Source organism: Rhipicephalus sanguineus, chromosome 4, assembly GCF_013339695.2.
Source record: "Rhipicephalus sanguineus isolate Rsan-2018 chromosome 4, BIME_Rsan_1.4, whole genome shotgun sequence".
NCBI classification, from domain to species: Eukaryota; Metazoa; Arthropoda; class Arachnida; order Ixodida; family Ixodidae; genus Rhipicephalus; species Rhipicephalus sanguineus.
In genome coordinates, this window is record NC_051179.1 from 176,090,620 (window position 1) to 176,113,476 (window position 22,857).

Here is a 22,857-nt window from a genome sequence, read left to right on the forward strand (position 1 = left end):
AAGTGTAGGGAAAGCTTGCAGTTCTATCATAAAACACAGAAAAGAGACAGCAAATGAGGTTTGTGGGACAAATGGTTATGTACCAACTTGCCCAAGCATTTATCCTTGACAGAGAGAAAGATGGAGGAAAGACAGCGACGTTAACCAGGAAGGACTCCGGTTGGCTACCCTGTACTTCGGGAAGGAAAACGGGGATGAAAGAATGAAAGAGGAGAGTCTGTAACAACAAAACAAAGCCATGACAGAAGCATTGTCTAAAAGCAACACACCAGCATTGTCCTCTGAGCCGCACTGGGCCAGCTAGAAGACAACTGCCCTGTCACAGAGAAGCATGTCCTAGGGCACTGCGCTACCCGGTGTTCAGGGCGAGTGACCACGAGGGCGTTGCTGCGGTTTCTTTGAGAAGCCGGACTGAACAAGTTATCTATCCTTGCAACTACAGATGAACAGGAAACGTAACAACATTCATAGGCCAGAGATGCAAACATGTATTTGCAGATGCAATTCGTTTGTAGTTTCAATAATACTGACGTTTGTACTCTAACGTGAAGGCTGACGTTACGTCGCACCATAAGTTACCTTTTAAACGCCAGCGTTGTCGACGTGCCTGGTAAGCCCACGATGTGCTCGCAGCTGCTACACTTACAAAAACACGTCGATCCACCTCGCAACGCTTGGCTCAAAGCCATAAAATACAGCATGGAAGTACGCGCTGACTGCTTCGCATGAAACGGATTCCCACAACGCGTGGGACCTGCCGAATTGTTATTTTCATTCTTTTTATTTCTATTTCTATTTTTTTTTTAATTTCTGTTTCATTTGTCTCTTTCTTCTTTCCGTTTAAAGCGGCTTCGTCTGGTCTTCTGCGGAGGCTCTGTCTCAGAATAACAACATCGAGTATCCTAAACTTGCATCACAAAGTGGCGTCCGCGGCGACAACACGAAGCCGGTAATGTTATAGTGCTGTTAGGAGTATTGCGAATATGAAGAGCATAAAAGGAGATGTAATGGGTTTGGCAGATCGCATGGGGCTCCAGGACGAAGAGCCGAAGCGTGGTTAGAGGAGCAGAAGGAGCGAGCGCGAGAGAAAGGACGTACTCTAACTGGAAAAAAGAAGGGAGGGAAATTTGCAGTTGCCACTAAGGGTTGCCGCATCGGAAGGCAATCGTGGAGATACGAGGACGGTTGACCGACGATATGGAGGGAACGCATTTTGCTACGTGAATCCTCACAGTCGAATTTGAGGATTCAATGAAATCCGGGATGACTTGGATGTCTACCTAAGGAGGTTCGAAAACGTCGAAATATACTGAAGCCAGCTTCCGCGTTCTTACCACAGTTAATGATAAAGTGAAGTGCAAGATATAAAATATATTCCGACCCGTTCTTGGCGAAACCTCTATGTTTGTGCTCTTTAAATGCAGCGAGGCTTCGTGCATTGCTTCTGCTGCGTACTCTGCACGTAAGGGGAACAGAGAGTTCACTTACCCCGTAATTAGAACGACCAAGTCAGATTGTTGAACTGAAGGACTTTTCCCGGCGTACTGCCTGAGTTTTGTGACGGTATTATCTGCGTGTAGATCTCCAGTAGACGTGAAGCTTACATAAGGAGCCTTTTTCTGAAAACATTTCATTATGTTGTATGAAAATGGCACATGCCTTTCTTATTTTGGTATTTACCTTCCTTGTTCTGTGATATGCTACTAGAACGACTCGGATAGGGGGTTTTAACTGCTGCAGCTGCAAGCTCACCTGAAATCAGACAAACGAAAAGCAACTGTCACTTGGACGGCTAACCTTCCATTGCGCTTGCCAGAGAGCTTTCTGTAATATTGGCAACAACATGCTAATAAAAAAAACTCACAGGGTCCCTTATGCACTCACCTGAGACGACTGGAAGGGAAACCCTTTTTTTTCTCACTCGATGTACTGATCCTGTCCGGCTACCCTTCGAAAGCTTTATGTACCTAACGTGGTTTTGCACTGCCCCCAGGATCGCGGCCACCTCACATAGTTTTGCACTGCCTCCGTGATTGGCCCACCTTTGACCAAGCGACGATGTGATGTGATGACGCCATCGTGCAACGCTACGTCACCGTAACGTCACGATGGGGTTCGTAATGACGTAACACATTGTGGCGATATGTGACGTCATGATGACGTCATCGCGTGATGATGATTTTTCGCATCACTCGTATTGACGCCGCTGACGGAGACGCTGACGCGGGACGCCGGTAAATGTTCGCGTTTGACGAGGCATCCTAGGCCTTAGAACACGATATATATGTGTGGTCGCCCATTTGATGTCGTCACCGACCATCATGCACGATGCTGGCTGTCATCATTGGAGGATCACTGAGGCCGTCTCGCCCGCTGGGCACTTCGCCTGCAAGACTAGGACATCCGCGTCCTATACCGCTAAGGACGTCAGCATACTGACAGCGACGTCCTCTCGCGCTCCCCCTTGCACGACGAAAATGCCCGCTGCTGAGTATCTTACCTTACGATAGCAATTATATAGACAGTCTCGGCTGATTTTTGCCGTCGCCGGCCGCCGTCATTCACCGTATATATATATATATATATATATATATATATAAAAAGCCACAAAGAAAAATAAGCCAGAAAAACTTTCCGACGCGCGGAATCGAAAGGGCGACCTCTCGCTTTCCAGCGAGCGGCGTTCGGCGTTAGACGGTTACGCCATCAACAGTACCGTCTTTCGGCCTGCTAACGGCGAGCTATTTATAAATACACCATTTCCTTCAGCATGCTTTCTTGTTCACTACATAGATGGCACGATGTGCGCGCGTTGCGCGCTGTAAAGATCATCGCCCCGCTCCTGCGAACACCGTTGGTCTTCGCCCTACAGGGCGTGGCCGCCTTCGTGCGCTTATCTCGAGGAAAGAAGGGGGCGGCCGGGGGGGGGGGGGGGGGAGAGCGGGCGGTTGCATGTCTTGTGCTTTCCCCGCAATGTCCGCGCTGAAGCCACAGAGCGTACGAAGGTCACTTCGCAGCGGCCGCGTTTGCGAAAGGAGCGCGCTGTTCAAACAGAAATAAGTAACAACTCTGACAGTTCGCGCTCGTCCTGTGTGTACCTGTTCGTTCGTTTCGTGCGTCCTGCTTTATGGTTGAGCAGTGCGCTTGAAGTGTCGAGCTGTGACGCATGGTAGTTTGCGCTCATCCTGTATGCGTTCTTTTCGTGCGTCCTTTGGGCTCGAGCGACGCGCTGGCAATTTCGAGCTGCTTTCCGTTCTTCGCGTTACATTGCAATTTATTGCTATCGCATTCAATGCTTCGCCGTTGCGGCGAAACTGTGACTTTTATTGCGATAGCAATTATATGGAAAGTCTCGGCTGATTTTTCCCGTCGCCGTCGCCGCCGTCATGCCGTGTATATGTATAAGTATGTATATATACATCCATATCCCAAAGAAAAATAAATAAGAAAAATGCTTACGAAGCGCGGAATCGAACCAGCGACCTATGAATGCGCAGCGCGGTGCGCTAAGCACTACTCCACAAAGCGTACATCCCTCAGAAAGCTAACGGCGAGCGTTATATACACACCCTTTACCGTTTGCAGTCCTCCGAGACGGAGGCGCTTATAAGCGTTTCTTCATTACCAGCGAGATGGCGCTAGGAGCACGACGGGCGCAGAGCCGTCGATGGGGAGAGTCTGGCGAATGGGCGGGGCAGTGACGTCGCGGCGATGACGCTGTTCACGTCAACGCCACGCCTCCGCTCCGGCGCCGTCCGCCCTATATAGTCTTTCCGCGCGACGGGCGCACGGCTGAGGCTATGTACGCGCTTTTCGTTCATGAAATCTAGAGCTCCTAAACAAATTGCGAAAGCGAAATTGTGCAAGAACATTGTTATACAAAATTAATGAAGAATATGGAGTGAATTAGACGTGTCCAAATCATCGTGAAGCTGAGCTGTGTACGCCGATTCGAGTCCACGATGTTCTACGATACGCGCTGTGCTTTTAAGCGGGGGACAGACGGGTCCGATTTTCCATGCGATCCGACGGCCGACGCCGCGGTGGGGGAGAGGGAATGGTGGCTGTACGATGCTATGAAAGGTCACCACTCCGGTTGCCCCTCCGCCGTGTCGGACGTCGAATCGCATGAAAAATCGTACCGTCTGTCTCGCCCTTTAGAGCGCAGCCCTTAGGCGCCTGTTCCTACGTTGTTCGGCATCGCCGTTGGCGTCGTCAGCGTAACCGATAGAGCGAACGAGGACGAAAGGCAGCGAACGTGGATTTTGTCGATATCACAAGCCACTGGCCTCTAACATCGCTTTCTTCATCCGTCATGCGGGCTCGCACTTCGGTCGGAGCTCGTGCGCATGCAAAGCTGGCTGCTACTGTCTCGCTTGTCGTGACGGGGATATCGACGACGCCTGCAATGCACAGAGTGGCGTGCGTAGCACTCGAACACTGGCAGTTTCTGTGGCAATATGTAACGAATGTTCCAATGCGGATAGCCAGAAATTCAAACACAGTTGCCTCAACAGAAAGCTGCACTCAGAATTCGCATGAGGGAGCATAGCGATCATCGGTGACTTTTCCAGCTATGCAGATCTGTGGGTTTGCGTCTATCTTGTTTTTTTTTCTTGATTAATTTTTTTAAGCTTGAGTTCAATAATAACGACGCTTGGTAATGTTTCTGTCGCTGAAGATGTTTAGACGCTTGGTAATGTTTCTGTCGCTGAAGATGTGTTTAATGTTTCTGTCGCTGAAGATGTTTAGTGTCGCTGAGATGTTTAGTCACTGTACAGTCAGAAATCGGATCTCCCATGCTCGCGCTTTCAACAGTACGAGGGTGTTCATGCAAGCAGAATTCGCGCTGTTGAATGTCGAGGTCATTAAAACACTGCTTTTAGGGCGAACGCCCTAGACGCCTCATGAAACGCGCGAATTGACTGGAGTCCCGAGGCTTCGGCGCCAAGACGAGTGAGGCAAAATATCCTGTGATGACGTCACCAGGACGTCGTAGCTAGCTCAAATTGTGACGTGTCAACGACGTCATGCTGACGTCGGATTACCTTACGTCATCCGTTATTATCATCACATGACATCGGCGCTTTGCACAGCCTCCGTGATCGCCCGCCGATCACGGAGGCAATGCAAGACCTGGGGACGAGCAGAAAGCTTTCAACGCCTCCGATCTTGGAGGCAGTAAAAATAATGTGATCACTTCACTAGGAAATCATAGATAGCTAAACTTTGTGACGTCACAATGACGTCATGTTGACGTCAGCTTACGTTACGTCACCTAATAACGCCATCACATGACATCGGCGCTTGCACAGCCTCCGTGATCGGTGGGCCAGTCACTATCGGCTAAGTCATGTGATGACCTCATCGCGTGAAGTCACGTTATTCTATATCACAATGACGTCACAAACTTTGGTCGTATGGTGACGTCATTACTTGACGATTGTTAACATCCCTCGTGTTGACGCGTCCGACACGGGACGCCGACCCTGCGGACGCCGGCGGTCAATTTTCGCGTTTGCTGAGGCATATACGGTTTTCGCCAGAGCAGGTGCAGGGCCCCTAGAAGGCGACTGTTACATGAAAACACTACTTCGTACTGCTAGTCTGTGATAGCGGACATCCTGTTGGTTTACTTTAGAAAATCATTTTTATGCTCAACTTCAAGCTCTATATTCCTAATCACGAAATTTCATCGAGTACATGAGGGCCCCTTGCTATAGAAGACGAGCTTCCTGCACGAGCACAGACATCGCGCACATACGTAAATGAATAAAAAGCGCAAGGCACAATCGCTTAGCACAGAGGCGCGGATTAGTTTACCTGCGTGAATTTAGCGTAAAACTGGTAGCATGTGCACAAGCGGCAACACACTGCGGTAAATGACACCATAGACTGACAGTCACAGACGCGCAGACCACATAACGTGCAACACATGCCAGATAAACGCCGCAGCTGACGCGCGGCGGCACCAACCAGCGATATCAAAATAAATCTTCCCCTCACAACATCACGGTAACATTCCAAGCTCGTGCTCAGAACGCGCGATAAATTACGTAAACGCAACACATCAGGCTTGACACTTATAGCGTGATCGCTGCAATATTTCAATGTGCCCAAGCGTTCTAAACGCGAATCATAAAACTCACTTTTTTTCAGCGTGCCAAAATGATTTTTAAAGTTTGTGCGCCTGAAAGGGCCCCATTGCACAACGAATAATAGGTTGGTGTTAATGGTACGCTGTTTACAATACCAGCAATATTCAAGCGAAATACTCAAGTACGTATCTCGCATAACACGGAGCAGTAGGGTCGGGGTCCAATTTGCTGCGTCTGATGTTTCTATAATCCAAAGACGTTGTCGCTGTTGGATTAGACAACAGCCTATCGCACGCACCAACAGCCCATCGCACGCAACAAATTCAAGCGTGAATGCGAGGAGCAGTCGCCATGAATACGCGCGCGAGACCATACGTCACTTCGCACAAGAGCTTCGCAACCTACGACCTAAAGGGCGAGACAGACGGTACGATTTTTCATGCGATTCGACGTCCGACACGGCGGAGGGGAAACCGGAATGGTGACCTTTCATAGCATCGTAGAGCCACCATTCCCTCTCCCCCACCGCGGCGTCGGCCGTCGGATCGCATGGAAAATCGGACCGTCTGTCCCCGCCGTCACGGCTCCACGTCGCGGTGCCGCTGCTTCCGCCCTTCCGCCACTGCCGCCGCCGCCGGCGAGGAGAGAGGGTTTACGTCACGAGAAGAAGGCGGCGCTGGGGCGGGGCGCGGAGAGCGGCGAGATGAAACAATCGCCAAACTCTCCCGAAGGGTATATATGGCTCTGGACGGGCGCACTTAAAGTCGTCGGCCAGCTTTCTCGCTTCTTCTTATATTTTGCAGGGAGAACCTCGCCGTTCCGCTCTCTGCTCGTGCGGGCGCTCGAACAAGCTACCGCAGTGTTCACGATTCTCAGCAGATGGAGCTACGTGGTAGCTCTCACCGCGCGTCGCGTACGTGTCGCTAAAAGCGTTTCAGATGTCGTGCACGTAACGTACGTGTACTTTTCACGTTTGCGTATGAGAAGTCCCTACGTACGTAAAATTAAGACTGTTTAGTAGCTGCCGGGTAGTGATGGACGCATCAGGGGCGTAGCCAAGGGCGGGGGGGGGGGGGGGGTTGGGGGGGTTCAACCCCCCCCCCCCCGAAATTTTTTAGTTTAGCCTGCTTATATATACACGCACACATACAAACTCACGCACGAACATACATAAAGTATGGTTGACCCCCCCCCCCCCCCCGAAAAACATTTCTGGCTACGCCCCTGGGACGCACGGTAGTCGCAGCGCGTCCATCACGGGTCGCTTTTCTTCCTATCGCATTCATTGCTTCGCCCTTGCGGCGAAACTGTGACTTTTAAGCGGGGGACAGACGGTCCGATTTTCCATGCGATCCGACGGCCGACGCCGCGGTGGGGGAGAGGGAATGGTGGCTGTACGATGCTATGAAAGGTCACCATTCCGGTTCCCCCTCCGCCGTGTCGGACGTGGAATCGCATGAAAAAATCGTACCGTCTGTCTCGCCCTTTAGGGGCGAAGCTCCTTAAGGCGGCGCCCGTTCGTCCCTCGTAGTAGTGCGTAACCAGTCGTAACGCTAGTACCAGATTTTGACCTCTAAGGTGGTGCCGGTGGGAGATTTTTCCTGTGCGTTGTTGAACAATAAAAAATTCGCAGCGTGGGCGTTAACTAAAAGCCGAATTCTTCTGTCTCCCATTCCCATTAGCAGCCATTGTTTACCTCCAAGGTAGTGCCTGGTGAGATTTCTCCTGTGCGTGATTAAACAATAAAAATTTTGTTCAAAACGCCGTTGATTGATGAAATAAACCAACGAAAGACGCCAGATGTTTTCTAAAAGCAAAACGAAAGAACGCCAGATGTTTCTAAAGCAAAACGAAAAGACGCCAGCTGCTTAGCGAAACACGCCAGATGTGTTCTAAAGCAATGGTTTTCTAAACAATGAAAATTCACAGCGTACATGTAAAATTAAAGTGAGCTGCAAGTCGTCATAACTCATCGAACCTTTAGTATAAACGCGCGCGATCTCACGCCGGCGATGATGTACTGGGCAGAATTCAGGGAAGATTCACGGTTTACCGATGAACTTCCGCAGCTTCGCCCACTCATCATCATTCACTCCGTGGATATGCTGTGATTTTTTTTAACCCATCGATGTTGACACCATCGTTACCGAACAGCGCAGGGATAAATGGATCGCCTCAGTGATAGACTTGCTCACTGATCCGTCGGCAACGCCATCCCAGCGCCTCCTCTATTTCTTTCAATGCCAGCCAGATGCGGCCAATCCGACAGTTCACCAACCTCTCCTACTGTCCTTTCCTACTCTCATCCGTCAGCTAGCGTTCGCGCCTGCTTTGTGTTCTTGGGGGAGCGTACCCTTAAGCTGACGCCTCACAAAGAAAGTCAGAGGAGTTATTTTGTTGAGTTGTGTTTTTGTCTGTGGAGCGGCGTCTTGCATCCCTCATTATAAGTAGCGCCATTCATGTCAGTGTACAGGCGCCTCCTCTCTCGTGCGCTTTGTAGGTTGTAGGTGAAGTTAGTTGAACTGCGAAGCTCGCAGAGCATGACCATTAACCGGAACGATGGGCTAGTGCAATTATTCCGCTAGGGCCCCCGAGGACGCGGCGGTTCTAAGTGACGCAGTGGGAAAAGTTTGTGAAATAAGGAGTGTGTAAAAAAGCGATAAATACGACAGTCTAATGTCTGCAGAATCAAGTGGCGTCTTTTACTGGTGTTCGACAGTATAAAATCGTACGGTACATAATCTTTTAGTACGCGAAAGTGCTCGCGCCGGATGGTAGCGCGACTGCGAACTTGGCAGCGCTAAGAAATCGCAAATTTTTAAGAGTGGCGCACTAGCCTTTTAGAAGGTCATGCCAACGCCATCGTGTTCGTCCACGTCTCGGTTGTTTACTTGATCAGTAGACGGTGAGTCGTCGACCACGTTTGAGTCACTTCGTATGATGGTTCTGGATGCTTCGGGATGCCGACCTGCTGTGCCAGTGGCAGTAATTACCGTTACAACAGCCGAAAGAAGGTGTTTTCGCTACAGCGGATAAAATACGTAGTTTTCCGGAGGACATCCTAACGGCACTGTTGCAGCTGCTAGGAGAGGAGGCAGAGGCGAAGGGAGGCATTTGGCGCTACTATATATTTTAGGAGCTTGCTCCTGATGCTCGCGCCTTGTCCATCGCGCCGTATCCGCTAGTTCTCATTGCTCCTGCTAGGGGCACACTCCGCTGCACACTCGGCGCGTGCTCTTGGCGCCGAAGAACAACAACTGCGCGGGTTAATGACAGGCACTCAGAGTCTCCGTCTTGCACCCTGCGAAGGTCAAACGCCAATCTCGCTGCTCTTTGACGAGTACGCTAAAGAACTGTCCTTCCAACAAATCTACTTGGGCGTGCTTCGTTAAAGCACCGGTCCTCGACCACCACTATTTACCAACGCGAGCAGCGAAATCCGCTGGACCGATCGCCGCGGATTGGGACCTGAGCACGTGCTCTACATGGCGATGAAAGTAATGAAGCACAACATTTCCGAGAAGACTATGGCGTTCAAAACCAACGCCGCCACCAGTGCATTCACGCGGCAGCAGTTCGAGACGGGTGGACGCGAGTTCCTTGACTACGTACTGAACAGAAACTTGGCGTTCATGCGGGGCATAACCAACACGCTTCAATACTGGCAAGACCGTCGGAAAGAACTATTCGCTATGATTCGCCAGTTGGGTAAGCCCCACGCATTCGTGACGCCTTCTGCCACGGAACTACACTAGGACCGACTTCTCGAAACGTTGGAATGGCTGAGACGATAGCGGGGATTTTTACGGAGGATTCACGGGTTACCCGATCTTCTCCGAGCAAGCTCCTCTAACATCATTCACTTCGTGGATTTGGCGTGAATTTTTCAGGGACTTTACTCATTACTATGTATGTTGTCCCGCTGGCTCACAAAAAGACGCGGTCTTTTGAAATGGCGCGTCTCCTTTGGTGGCGCTATGCGCGCTATCAACGGAACGCGTCACTTCGATGCTACTGCATGGGAGCACTTCAATATGTGCCCCACGAGCGCTGCGCGGTGCAGCAATTTTGCCTTGAGTCACGAAGGAGTACGATGGAAAAATCACTGCATCTCCACGAAGCGAATGATGATGAGTGGGCGAACCACGTGGGGATCGTTCGATGTTACCGTAAATCATCCGTGACTCTCGTGTATATTTCACTACAGCGTGCTTGTGCTGTCGCATGCTACATGCTTGATTGATGGGCAATTAATCTTGTTGTTTTTGAGGTGTTTTGTCATTTTATTTCTGTGCTCCTTCACCTTTTGTTACCTTTGAAATGTTTTGTTTTTACAGCATTTTGTCATTTTATTTTAAATGCCAAGCATTTCTTAGCGAACCTTTGGCACTTTGAGCGTTTCTATCTACGTATCTATCTATCTAACCGCCTACGTCTGGATGCTCTCATGATCGCCTCCTTAACTTGGTGTAGACCAAAACTGGCATAGGTGGGTAAGAGGATTCGACAAATATGATTGTCGGGTCAGGACATGAATAACGTGAAAATCCTGTCGCGTACGTCGTCAAACCCGTTCCTCCAAACACGTGTGGCACATACCCGTTTACCACGGGCCGCGGTGTACGGGTATGAGCCACAGGCGACTGACAGTTTATATCTACCCAGGTACGGCGATAACAGACATTGGTAACTTAAATGCTAGAGCGTTAAGGAAAACCAGCATTGGCAGCGTTGACTCGAGTAATGGAAAGAATGAAAATTAGGATCCCAGCAGGAATCGAACCCAAGCATTCTGCGTGGCAATCAGGTATTCTACCACTGAGCCACGGCAGGTCTATAAATTCGTTTGAAAAACCGCCTACGCAGGCGTAATAACGGTGCAACGACAATTGTGGTTCTGGTGCTTGCTATCAAATTTTACAATAAATCAATAAACACTACATGATACTCCTACGATGTGTACTCCTAAGATACAGGCGTCATATCGGATTAACATGTGTGGTTCCAGTGTTGGCTACGCTTTTATAGCAGTCTAATAAACATTACACTTGTATTCCTATGATTCAGCAAGCTATATTGAAGCATTGCTCGATCCAGAAGGAATGCATTAACGAAAGTTACATATGATATTCACATCACCGCACCGTAAAGTGCACTTCGTCCCCCAAAACGACGCAGTGTCCTCTTCATTTCTTACGAGGCTGGGCGATGGCCTCATGCTGACCGAGGATGATGCGAGACTGATTGACAGCTGCTTTGTAGACTAGGCAACGTAGGCCACATACGCGCAGGTAGTCTACAAATACGACAAGCACCATCAACTGATGTTGGTCTACCTAGCACTATCCATGCCTACCAGCATCAACGGCTTCAGGTTCCGACATGTCGCCGGCTCTATCGACAGACATTTTGTCGACGAAATGACCGAGGCACCACGAATTACAACACCATTACTATACCACATACTTCAATACACATGGACCTCTCGTCCCCGCGATCACGACCGAATCCTATAACAACTCATGACCTGTTGCTGGGGCTCTCTGATCACGGTCATGATTCCCTTGTTTAAGAACTGTCAAGAACTTCTTACACACATGTACACGGGTTCGTGAAACGTGTGTGCGTTCTCGGGACCCGTATATCCACTACATATCAACTTACCGCTTCTGGTGTTGGTAATACCCACGTTGCCATTGGCAGCGTTACCCAACCGTAAACAACTGGTTATATAACACATATGCGGCTCTTCAACATATATGTGTGCGTATAAAATTTATACAAATCTTTAGCGTTATTTTGTAACGTGTCACTCAGTAAAAAAAAATTACGCCACGGTCACCTTCCATCCGCATGCTTCGCATAACATCGACTCCCACGGTACGTGGGATCTGCCGAATTTTTTTCTGCTTGTTTTGTACATAGGGCCTGCTTCGTCCTGTCGACATGTCGCAGTTTGTAATCGTTGACCCAGGTATGGGGTTCAGTTCAGCGTCCGTAGCCTGAGTCTCGGCGATGACATCAACTGTTATCTGCAAAGAGCTGAGAGCTGCCACACTGTGAAAGTGCGTCGGCAACAACATTGTCTTTTCCGCTGACATGTTCGATCTCAGCGGTAAGCTGGGGAATGAACAAGAGCTGGTTCTGCTGAACCGGCGCGAGTTTCTCGCGGCGTCGAGACAAGGTGTAGGTCAGAGGTTTGTGGTTGGTATAGGCTCCGTGCAGACGTAACTCCGCTGCCAGAGCGAAGGCGTCCCTAGCGGCAAGAAGCGCAGATTTGGCGGGATGCTCTCATGTGCTCGCAATGGGGTGAAATCGAGCGAGCGAGTGAGTGAATACACTTTATTACGAGATCCGGCATGTTTGTGTTCCGGGCTAGACCGCACAGGTAGGAACGATGCCTTTTACGATGACTAAACTTTTAATGCTTTTCGCGCTTGGCCAGTGACCAGAGCGAGGGTCCGGCCGCATTATCAACGCGATCAGTCAGCCTCAGGTGGTGAACGATAAGAATAATATAGCATAAAACATCGCTCCGCGATTGCACCCCTGCTCGCTGCACGCTCCCGCTGTGACCGCGCGAGGTATTTTCGCGGGCTGTTCGTTTTGTGTCGGTTGCGCTGTTCGTAGGAATGCCGAACCCCAGAAAAAACTGCTGCGTTGTTGGGTACAATAACACGTACAGGAATTCTTTGGGCACGCGGTTTTACCGGTTTCTATTTAGAGAATATAGACGGCATCGGCGTGAACAGTGGATCGCACTCGTTCGACGACAAAACTGAGTTTTGCTATGGCAGCAAAACACGAGCCGCGACGATTAACTCGGCTGCACTGGTTAAGTCGGCGCAGGGAATGCAGTGCCATGGGCATTCGAGGGAAAGTTTTTTCATTGAGCGGCCATGACAGTGTAATTGCTGGTATCGCCAGTTTCAGGCTGCCGCTGAGTTCGCTGCCACGTTAGCCCGAGGGTGATGAGCTGTGAGTGTTTAGTGAGCAAGGCCGCCTGCGTTGCCCGTGCGCAGTTTCGCTCAACGTGCTCATCACCCCCGTTATCTTCCCCCAGCTCATGCACTTTATGTTGCCGCGTTCGCCTGAGAATACACGAGGTCGCGCGAAAAGAAGCATACGCGCTAACGCTCCGTTCTCTGACAGCTGCTAACAATTTGATGTCTTTTGAAAGCAAACGGGAAAGAAAACACCTCAAGCGAAGCACCAAAGCACGGCGCAGTGGCTTGCCGCCGCCTGCGTCGTCTGCTCCCGTATCCTGCCAAATCTGCTGCCTGGCCGCTTTGGCGCTGGAGGCAGCGCGCATTGTGGCGGCTCCCAACCTATGCATGGTGCCCATATAGTGCAGTTCTGCGCTTCGAGAATGTGGCGAAAGTGTTGAACCTTTCGTATAACACCAGAAGTTCTCTCCAGTAAGCTGGCGAACTCGTCGGGGTGGGGGTCACGGTTTCGTCAATGGAACTGGGCATTGAAGGAGTCGTTTTCCGAGCTGAAAATTTCTTGGAGAAAAACGCCAAAGGCCGCCAGATGTTGTCTATGTGTTGCATGAGAGCGGCGCCGACGGCGAAGCTAGATGCGTCCGTGAAGAGTCCCAAGGGAGCGTGTGGCACGGGATGGGAGAGAAGCGTGGCGGTGAAGAGAGCAGCTTTGCATTCTTCGAAAATTTTCGCTGAGGTCGGTGTCCACGTGACGGGTTGGTTTCCACGTAGACCAGCCAAGGCGTCATGGAGGGTAGCCTGATAGTCGGTGGCGTGCGGCAGGAAACGCCTGTAAAAGTTCAGCATGCCACGGAAACGGCGAAGGTCTTTAGCGGTGGTGGGTCGACGGTATTCCTTCAAGTCTGAGATGCGCTGAAGCAATTGTCCAGTTCCCTCTGATGAAACTGCGTTGCCGAGGAAATGGACGGTGGAAGCGCCGAGCGTGCTCTTTTGGACGTTGACGAGTGGGCCGTGGTGATCGAGGCATTGGAAGTGTAGACGAAGGCCCCTGTAGTGTTCTTTGGCGTTACGGGAAAGTACCAATATGTCGTCAAGGTAGACAAAGCAGAACTCGAGGCCGCGGACGGCTTCGTCGATGAACCGATTAAAGGTTTTCCCAAAGTTCCTTAGGACAAAGCTCATGAAGGAAAACTCGAACAAGCCAACGGGGGCAATGATTGCAGTTTTTGGGACGTCGTCCGGATTGACGGGTATCTGCAAGTAGGCCATCACCAAGTCTAGCACGGAGAACACGTGGCAGCCGTGAATGCGATAGGCGAAGTCCTGTATGTGGTGAATGGGGTACCTGTCCGGGATGGTGCGCGGGTTGAGGGCATGGTAGTCGTCACAGGGTCGCCAGCCTTCGGTCGCATTCGGGACACGGTGAAGTGGCGAGGCCCATGGCCCGTCGGAGCGGCGGGCGATTCCTTCGTGGAACATGGACTCACACTCTAACTATGAGCATGTGATCCGGGGCAAGGCGACGGGCGCGGCAAGAAAACCGGGGGGCCTGAAGTGGTCGGATATAGTGCACGGTGGTGTGCTTTTGGCGAGGATATTATGGCACGGCGCATGATTTTCGACACTGAGCACGTTGATGCTTGGCTGGTAGGTGGTCGTACGGTGGCCACGCGACGAATGTTCCGTTGTCACATTGATGAGACAGTTGCAACAGTCCGGAAAATAGTTGCAGCGTGCCAAAAAGTATGAGCCGATGACTGGCTCGACGAGATGTAGGGGTGTGTGGCTTTGCAAGTGGTAGCGTTGGGGCGTCGGAAGACGTTGATCTAGGAGTCGTTGAATGGAGGTGAGCTGTCGATCGATATCGTCGATACGGCCCACAAGCTCTGTTGTGTTCGGCGGTGCGGCGACAGCCTGGCTGGTGGGCGACAACTGCGGCAAGGAGACCTCGATGACGCGATCGGTGATCTCGGCAAGTTGGTCGAGAGGTAGCCTAACCTGAGCCTGCAGAATTACCTGGACGTGCGGCGGAGGGCATTGAAGCCAAAGTGATCGCAGGCAACAATGCTGGACTTCCATGTTGCCCGCGCGAGCGCGCATGCGGCGCATGTACAGCGAAAGTTTGCTCTCAGCAATTCAGCGGACTGCAGTTGTCGCACCTTCTCCTCCTCCAAGAGTGACATTACATTAAAGTGGAGTTGGGCGAAAAATAAATGAAACTGAAATTTCAAAAATACATGCCTTGCCTGCACCACATAAATATAGCAGGCGACAGGCGGCGGATGAGTTCACTCTTCAGGTGTTCGTAAAAATTAGCCATTGGTTGGTTTGGCAAAAGGATCCCGGACCTTGTTGGCGTAGCGAGCGTACAGCTGGAGGACAACGTAATTGTAGCGGGTACGGTCTTGTGTGATGCGCGCCAGCGAGAGCTGGGTCTCGACTTGGGTGAGCCATACCTCGGGCGAGTCCACCCAAAACGGCGGAAGCTTGAGAGTGACGCGCTTCACGTCGTGTGGAGCAGCGTGCGGGATGCCGTCTGCAGGGGCTCTGACGACCACAGCGGAGCGGCCAGGTCCGGCCAGCGTTGCAGAGATGGTGCCAGAATGCTGCTGTTGCCAGGCTTGCAGTTGTTGTTGAAGTTCTTGTTCTTGTTGGCGAAGAGCGACAAGCGCTTCCAGGTCGGCCATATACGGTGCGGTGTGTTCGTTTCCCGGGTCACCAGATGTGAGATGTCGTGTCTAGTGGAGTACGAATCGCAACATAAAACGTCACAATCGTTTATTCGATTAGCAGCAGCAGCAGGCGACCATGCCGACGCTACGCAGGCCTGGGTAGCGAAACAACGAGACACTTGCGAGGATGACAGCTTGGTTTTGTAGCCACTGCCGGTGACGGCAGTGCCACAAAACATCGGGTGACGCTGCGGTGGCGCTGTGGCTTATCGGAACGCATTGCAGCGTGTACCCATGTCACGCTGGGCTGAATGATAATGAGGTGGAGGTTTCGCGGCATTATGCGCAGAGCGTGTCGCCACAAATCCTTTAGCGATGAAGAACCATGTGTGCTCAGCTTTTATGTCTCGACGGTATCGTAGGCGTCGTTCTAAACTGACGCAGGCATTGCGTCATCTTGAAGCCCACAGCTCCCATTCCGCCTTCTCTTCTCATTGCCATGTATGAAGAAAAGGGGATGACCTTTAAGGGCTCGGTTTTCTTTGTTAGACACAGTATTATTGAGAACTAACGGACAATAATGCCAAGCAAAATATAGGGGGTGGTATTTGTAGCAATTAGGATATAAAGGTGAAGAAAGTAAAGTGGACGAAAATGTAACTTGCAGCCGGCAGGGACCGACCCTGCAACGTTCGAATAACGCGTCCGATGCTCTACCACTGAACTACGGTGGCGGTCATCCTCCCGTCCACTTTACGGGGTGTAAATGTGCATTTAAACCTAGGAGTTTTAGCCAGCGCCGACCGCGGCCATGGCGGCGACTGTGGAACACTATTTTATTGCATTTTGGCGTCACGCAGCACGTATGTAATAACTTGATCGGTATAACAACTCCCTCTGCTCATCTCTTATTACGTTAACCATTTCACAACGAAGACGTGGACTGCAACGCCTGAAGACTTTAAACTCTCCAAATTTATTTAACCCCCGCGTTTGCAGCAGAAGCTAGCCATCGGGTGTTGCTGTGGTACTGGAAAAATATCAATGGAGGCGAAATTGCATGGAAGTGCCCGTGTAAATATATTATGCCTTATGAAAACCAGCGCGCATAATACAGTTCTAGTCTAAGCGTCAAAGTCACCGTGTTCGTAAGGCCAAAAGTCCTGCGCATGGCCTTCCGCACTCAATATTTCAATGTCAAGAAACCGGGCCATAATTTGTCGTCGTTATTCCTGCCATGATTCGTAACACTGCTACCGGAGTGAACCATGCAAATAATTTAAAACACAGCTAATTTTTTAAGCCCAGGGAGTTGACTTAAACGCTCGAAAAACCCAGCAATGAATTCACGCAAGACGACAAGTTGGGCCAGTTGGTTGGGTTTCATGTTGTAGTCGGTTACAGCGCAACACTAGACAAGGACGGAAAGGAAAGCGCCGTGTTCTTCGTTTCCTTCATTTTGTCCTTGTCTAGTGTTGCTCTGTAACCGAGTTCAAGAATTCACGTGCAGGTTCATAAGGGTCGAGACCTGAAATGCAAAGGAATAAAGAAAAAACATAATCATTTACCTTATACATGTACGTCACCATGTACTCTAAAGCTTTTAACGACAGCTTCTGAAGCATCCGTGTATGTCTGTAATCGCTGATGAGATAAACCTCAACGGCAAGTGGAGGAGACTGCATTCTTGCATCTGATGGGAAACAAGCAACTTGTTCAGTGCATTTATGAGAGAATGGCATAAAATGCAGAGTGAGTTGGAATGTACTAATTTGGAAGGGATACATTTGCTTTCCTGCGAGCTTGAAATTCTGCAAGTGATAACCGCAGTGAAGTATAGTGGTGCATGGAAAGTAGAAATAATGCCACACAATAAGATTGCACACTCACAAAAAAAAATGTTTACGTAGGCAAAGGACATTAGGATATGGGTTTTATAATATCTAATGTCTAACCTTTCACAGACAGATGCCTATTGCAGTTGTGATGGCGGACAACTCAGTTTGTATTGGTAATATCAGACACCATCGTTCGCGGATTCATAACTAATGAGTTTTTTCTGTATTAAATAACAATTTTTGCTGTATTTTATCTACTTATGCATGTATATTTACCCCCTCCCTTGCGTAATGCCTCAGTCTTCAGAAAACAATATAATAAACTAAAAATTAAATGTTGAGATAACAACTCAAGCTTGCACGTCGGCATCTCAATAGTCCAGTTTATTCACTACCTTTCTCCAAGATATGCCAGCAAAATCTGCTCGGTGCACTAATTTGAACCAATCCATCTATGGTGTTTTAAACTGAGTAAGTGAGAAGGCACGAAAGTGGGGCACAATGGAAACGTAGGAAACATATTGACACACATCAACATTAACATTCCAGTGTCACATTAACATTCCAGTGTTATCACTGGTGTTAACGTTAGTTCCAGAATAAACTCAACTGAACACGTCGTGCGTCCAATATTATAAGAACTCTAAGACAATCACGGGGCCTCGCAGGCATTCTGGCATGGCCTGCGCCTTGTGGTAACAAGTGTGACAGGTTTTTTTAGTGGTGCTTGGTCCTATGGAAATAATGAACTCAATATGTGTGTGGCATTATCAATGGAGACTTAGCTAATTATCTTGAGCATATTGATATACTGAACATGTCAGTACATTTAATAATACATGCAGAAGAAGCCGAAGCGCGCATGTGGCAGACATCTTCCCATCAAGTAACGATTGACTGACTCTGTGAAAACTCCAGATATTAAGAGAACTTTTTGTTGGGTGAGTTGGTGAACGTTCATCATTGGTTTAGAGGCGAGAGGGAAGGCAATCACGAGAAAGGACGCGGGACAGAGCGCTCTGTCCCGTGTCCATTCTAGTGATTGTGTTCTCTCGCGCCTTAAAAGCAATTATCCAGATATTACTGCATACGTATCGAGGCGTTCCTGAGCCGTGCAGCCCATTTGTTTAGAGCCGAGATTGAAATGACGCTTACATATTTACCGGAGAGGTAGGAATGGTGTGTACACGCTTTGCGTAATCTTTCAATAGAGACAAGAAGAGTCCCGGTACTATGTGCATGTTTCATGCGTTTTTAAAGCAAAATTTGATTACGCCGGGGTCCACGAAGAATTGAAGGACGCCATTTCCGTCAGGGATGTGACGTCAATTAAAGGGAACATGGGCAGTTTAGAAAAAAATGTTGAAAAAAGGCGGCAAATTCCACATCTTGTGGGAATGGGTATATTGCGAAGCAATGAGCGAGTACTTGTCTACGTTCATTTTTTCGCCTTGAGCCAAGTGTTACCAGGTCGATCAACATGTTTTTATAAGCGTAATGGTTGTGTACACATCGTGGCTTTACCAGGCACTTAGACTACACCGGCGGGGTAACATATGGTCTGACGTAACGTCAGCACTCACTTTAGAGCACAGACATCAGTATTATCGAAGCGAAGTGCACTTTACGGTGCGCTGATGTGAATGTCATACGTTACTTTCGTTAGCGCATTCCTCTAGGGTCGAGCAACGCTTGAATATAGCTTGCTGAATCACAGAAATACAAATGTACTATTAGTTTTCTATAGAAGTAGAGCCAACACTGGAACCACATTTGACGATAACGCGGCATGGTGCCTGTATCAAGGGAGAACCTATGTAATTTTTACTACTTTGTTATGAAATTAGATAGGCAGTACTGCAAGCACAACTGACATTGCATCGACATTACGCCTTCATAGGGTATTTTTCCAAAGCAGTTTCAAGACGTGGCCTGGCTCTGTGATGGAATATCTGACTGCCACTCAGCATGTGTGGGTTGAATTCCTGCTGGAATCCTGGTTCTTATTCTTTGCATTAATCGGGTCAACGCTGCCGATGTCGGTTTTTCTTTAGGCTCTCGCATTTAAGTTACCAATGTGTGTTCTCGCCTGGGAATATATAAACTGTCAATCACCTGTGCCACATACCCGCTTACCGAGGTTCCGTGGTATACGGGTATGTGCCACACGTGTCTAGAGGAAAGGGTTTGGCCACGTGCGCGATAGGCTTTTCACGTGATTCATGCCATGACCAGACAGCCATAATCGACAAACCGTCTTACCCTTTCATACCAATTTTAGTCTACAACAAGTTAAGGAGACGATCACGGAATCACCCAGACGCAAGTGGCTAGATAAATAGATAGATACGTAGGTAGAAACGCCCGAAGTGCCTAAGGTTTGCTAAGAAATGCGTCACAATTAAAGTGATCGCAGATTTCTCACTCTGTTAATCGTTCATCACACGTAAGTGAAGCGTACTTCCACACAAGAAATGGTGGCTGTGTCGGATGCCCAGAAATACACTTCATGCAGTGCGGATTGGTATTGGACCGGCATGAGAGCTTTCAGCGTGGATGCAAAGACGTTGACAGTCACTACATCTCGGCCTTGAGATTTGATACCACTTCGTAGAGCCTTCGAGAACCGATAAGCAGGGTCGTGTTCATATTCATGAATGCGATGCGAGAGGTGTGAGTCGCGGTCGCTTAGCCAACTTCATGAGGATGAAAATGCTGCCACTGACCAAGTCAAGGTGAAAACACAGAGACGCTTCAAGACCCGTACGGGTTCCTTGATCACACCCAGCAGGCAAGAGCTATAAGCCGCTTTTCATTCTAACATATGATGACGTCATATGTTAGCCAAGTTGAACAGACGATCTGTGGTGGCGGGCGCTGGCGGGGAAGGCTGCTCACGTTACATCAGATTCGCTTCGCTTGCGATCGAGCTCCGCTTGCTCTTGAAAACGAAGTTCACAGGGCAAGTGAGATAAGGAGAGTATCACTGTGAAAACTGAATTCTGTTTCTCGCCGACATGGTGCATATCATGCAATGGGAATCGTGCCGGTAGTTTGGAGGACGTGCTTGCAGTGCTGCACACAGGTGTCGCTTCCTCTCTTCTGATGGCCTGAAGATTCACTCTATCAGCAGCAGATGACACAGAAATCAAACCTGTGACATCTAAAGAAAGCTGCCATACCTGCTCACTTCGCCCAACTACTCAATGTGCAGTTCTGCTTCTTCATTTTCTTTATCAGCTCTTTCAACTTAAGTTATCAATCGTCATATATAAGTCATTTCATAATATTGCACATGCAGAGGGCTTTTACGTCGCAACTTTTATGAATAATAACACTACTTCGTTTTCTCAACTTGACAACCATTTTTTTAAAGTACGCACTAACTATGGTACGTTCACTAAAGCATTTGCACAAATCATACTGTGGCATTCCATTCCACATACTAGCAAATGACCACCAACAGAGCTTGTATTCAATAACTAAGCTAATGAATGAGTAAGACGTGTCCCTTGGCGGGTTGGTTGAAATTTATGGGGAACATTTTAGCGCAAACTGTGAAAGAAAGCACGGGAAAATAGAAGGAGAAATCAGAAAGCTAATGAATGCGTAATGCGACGACTCTCTTCTGCCTAACAACTGTCGCGTGATCGCAATAGCAAACTGACGTAGCATTACTACAACATCTTACAATGCTCAATCGCTTGCAATTGTTATCTGGCATTGTTTATTCATTTTAGAAGTGCTCTTTGCCATCTATTTTTGGCTTTATAATTTCTTGTTTCTCATTTACTTTATAAAAATTGCACCATCTCCCACTAAAGGGGAACATGAGGCGATGCGATGCAGCGTTTCGGCATGTCGAGTCCGCGTTTCATCCGTAGCAGTTTTGCGCCGACGTTGCCGTTTGCGCTGGGCTTCCCTAGCCCGGAGCTCGGGGTCCGCTTGCCGAAGTTTACGTTGCGCTTCGGCGCGTCGAGCCTTCCGCTGCTCCACCCATTGCTGCGCGATCTCGGCAGGCGTTAAGGTATTACTGCAACTGGCGCCGACGCTGACGTTGGAAGTCATGACACCTGCGCAGCCGGCGCAGTGACTGAGCGTGTGTACGACCTAAAATGGGCCTTTTATCTAAACGAGGAGGGGGAGAGGGGGAGTGGAGAGGAGATGTGTGGAGTGGGTTTCCGCATGCGCAATAAGGGTGGTCACGCCGCGTACGTACCACCGGATTGGACTCCGTCATAAGCTGCTTCGCATCTAAAATTATCGTTATAGCTACCGTCACCACACTTCTGTTAAACAACACGCGTCTGTTAAGGCGACAAACATTGTTAAGGCAACATCTCGCTGAACAATGTGTTCCGCTACGAGACGTTTCATCTTTATTTATCACGATATCATTTTCGCATAAAAGTGAATACAGGAGGAGGAGGAAGGAAATGAATGAAAGGCCGGGAGGATAACCAGACGCGCGTCCGGTTTGCTACCCTACACTGGGAGAAATGGATGAAGGGATTAAAAGAAAGAAAAAAGAGGGAAGAAGGCACTGTCAGGGTACGTACGCGCCTGTCCATTGAATGCCTACAAGAGTTTGCTTAAACCGGTCGATTTTAAAAACAGGAGCAATGCTCGCGTCGCTTTACTGGCCTGCGATGCGTAGGGCCACGATCCGACGCTCTTCTCTTCGGAAAACGGTCTGTCGTCTAGCTTGTTCAGCGCATTGTGCAGAACGTTTCGGTCGTTCACGAAACGTTCACAGAAACACAGTAGATATTCTATCGTTTCGTCGCTATCGCACGAGTCGCATTTGGAGGTGTCTGCCATTCCTATGCGAAAATATTACGCCTTCGTGAAAGCTACTCCTAACCACAGGCGGCACAGTAAAGTTGCATCACGGCGGGAGAGGTGCGATGGAACTTGGAGCTTCCTCGATGGGTCTAGTTCATGTAGGCGACGGTTCCAGACACTGGGGTCATTCAACGAAGTTCGCGACATTATGCCAGCGAACGAGCGAAGACCCCTTGCAGCGTCTGTCCTCGACCAGGGTATTGGGGCTGTCTGGGCGTCCTCGTGGGCGGACTGGGCAGCATCTTCAGCAAGGTTGTTACCCACAACACCAAAATGCCCCGGCATCCATTGGAACACAACGTCATGTTCCTTCGATAAAGCTTGGTGAAGAGCTCCTCTAATTTCGTTTATTAACTGCTCGTGCAACCATCGTCGTAATACTGATCGCAGACTCTAAAGAGATGCCTTAGAGTCACAAAAGTCAGCCCACTTTTGAGGTTGGGCTTCCTCGATGTAAAGG

At 49.3% G+C, this 22,857-nt stretch overlaps 1 protein-coding gene across 1 annotated transcript in view; it reads right to left on the reverse strand.

Moving 5' to 3' along the window:
* Positions 1–1,484: 1,484 nt before the first annotated feature.
* Positions 1,485–22,857, reverse strand: part of LOC119391873 (uncharacterized) — a 149,374-nt gene continuing 128,001 nt past the window's right edge. The window contains exons 5-7 of the mRNA XM_037659524.1: positions 17,283–17,407; positions 1,681–1,752; positions 1,485–1,619 (exon numbers count right to left, since the gene is read on the reverse strand). Coding sequence (XP_037515452.1) covers positions 1,485–1,619; positions 1,681–1,752; positions 17,283–17,407 — 332 coding nt within the window. The remainder of the gene's footprint in view (positions 1,620–1,680; positions 1,753–17,282; positions 17,408–22,857) is intronic.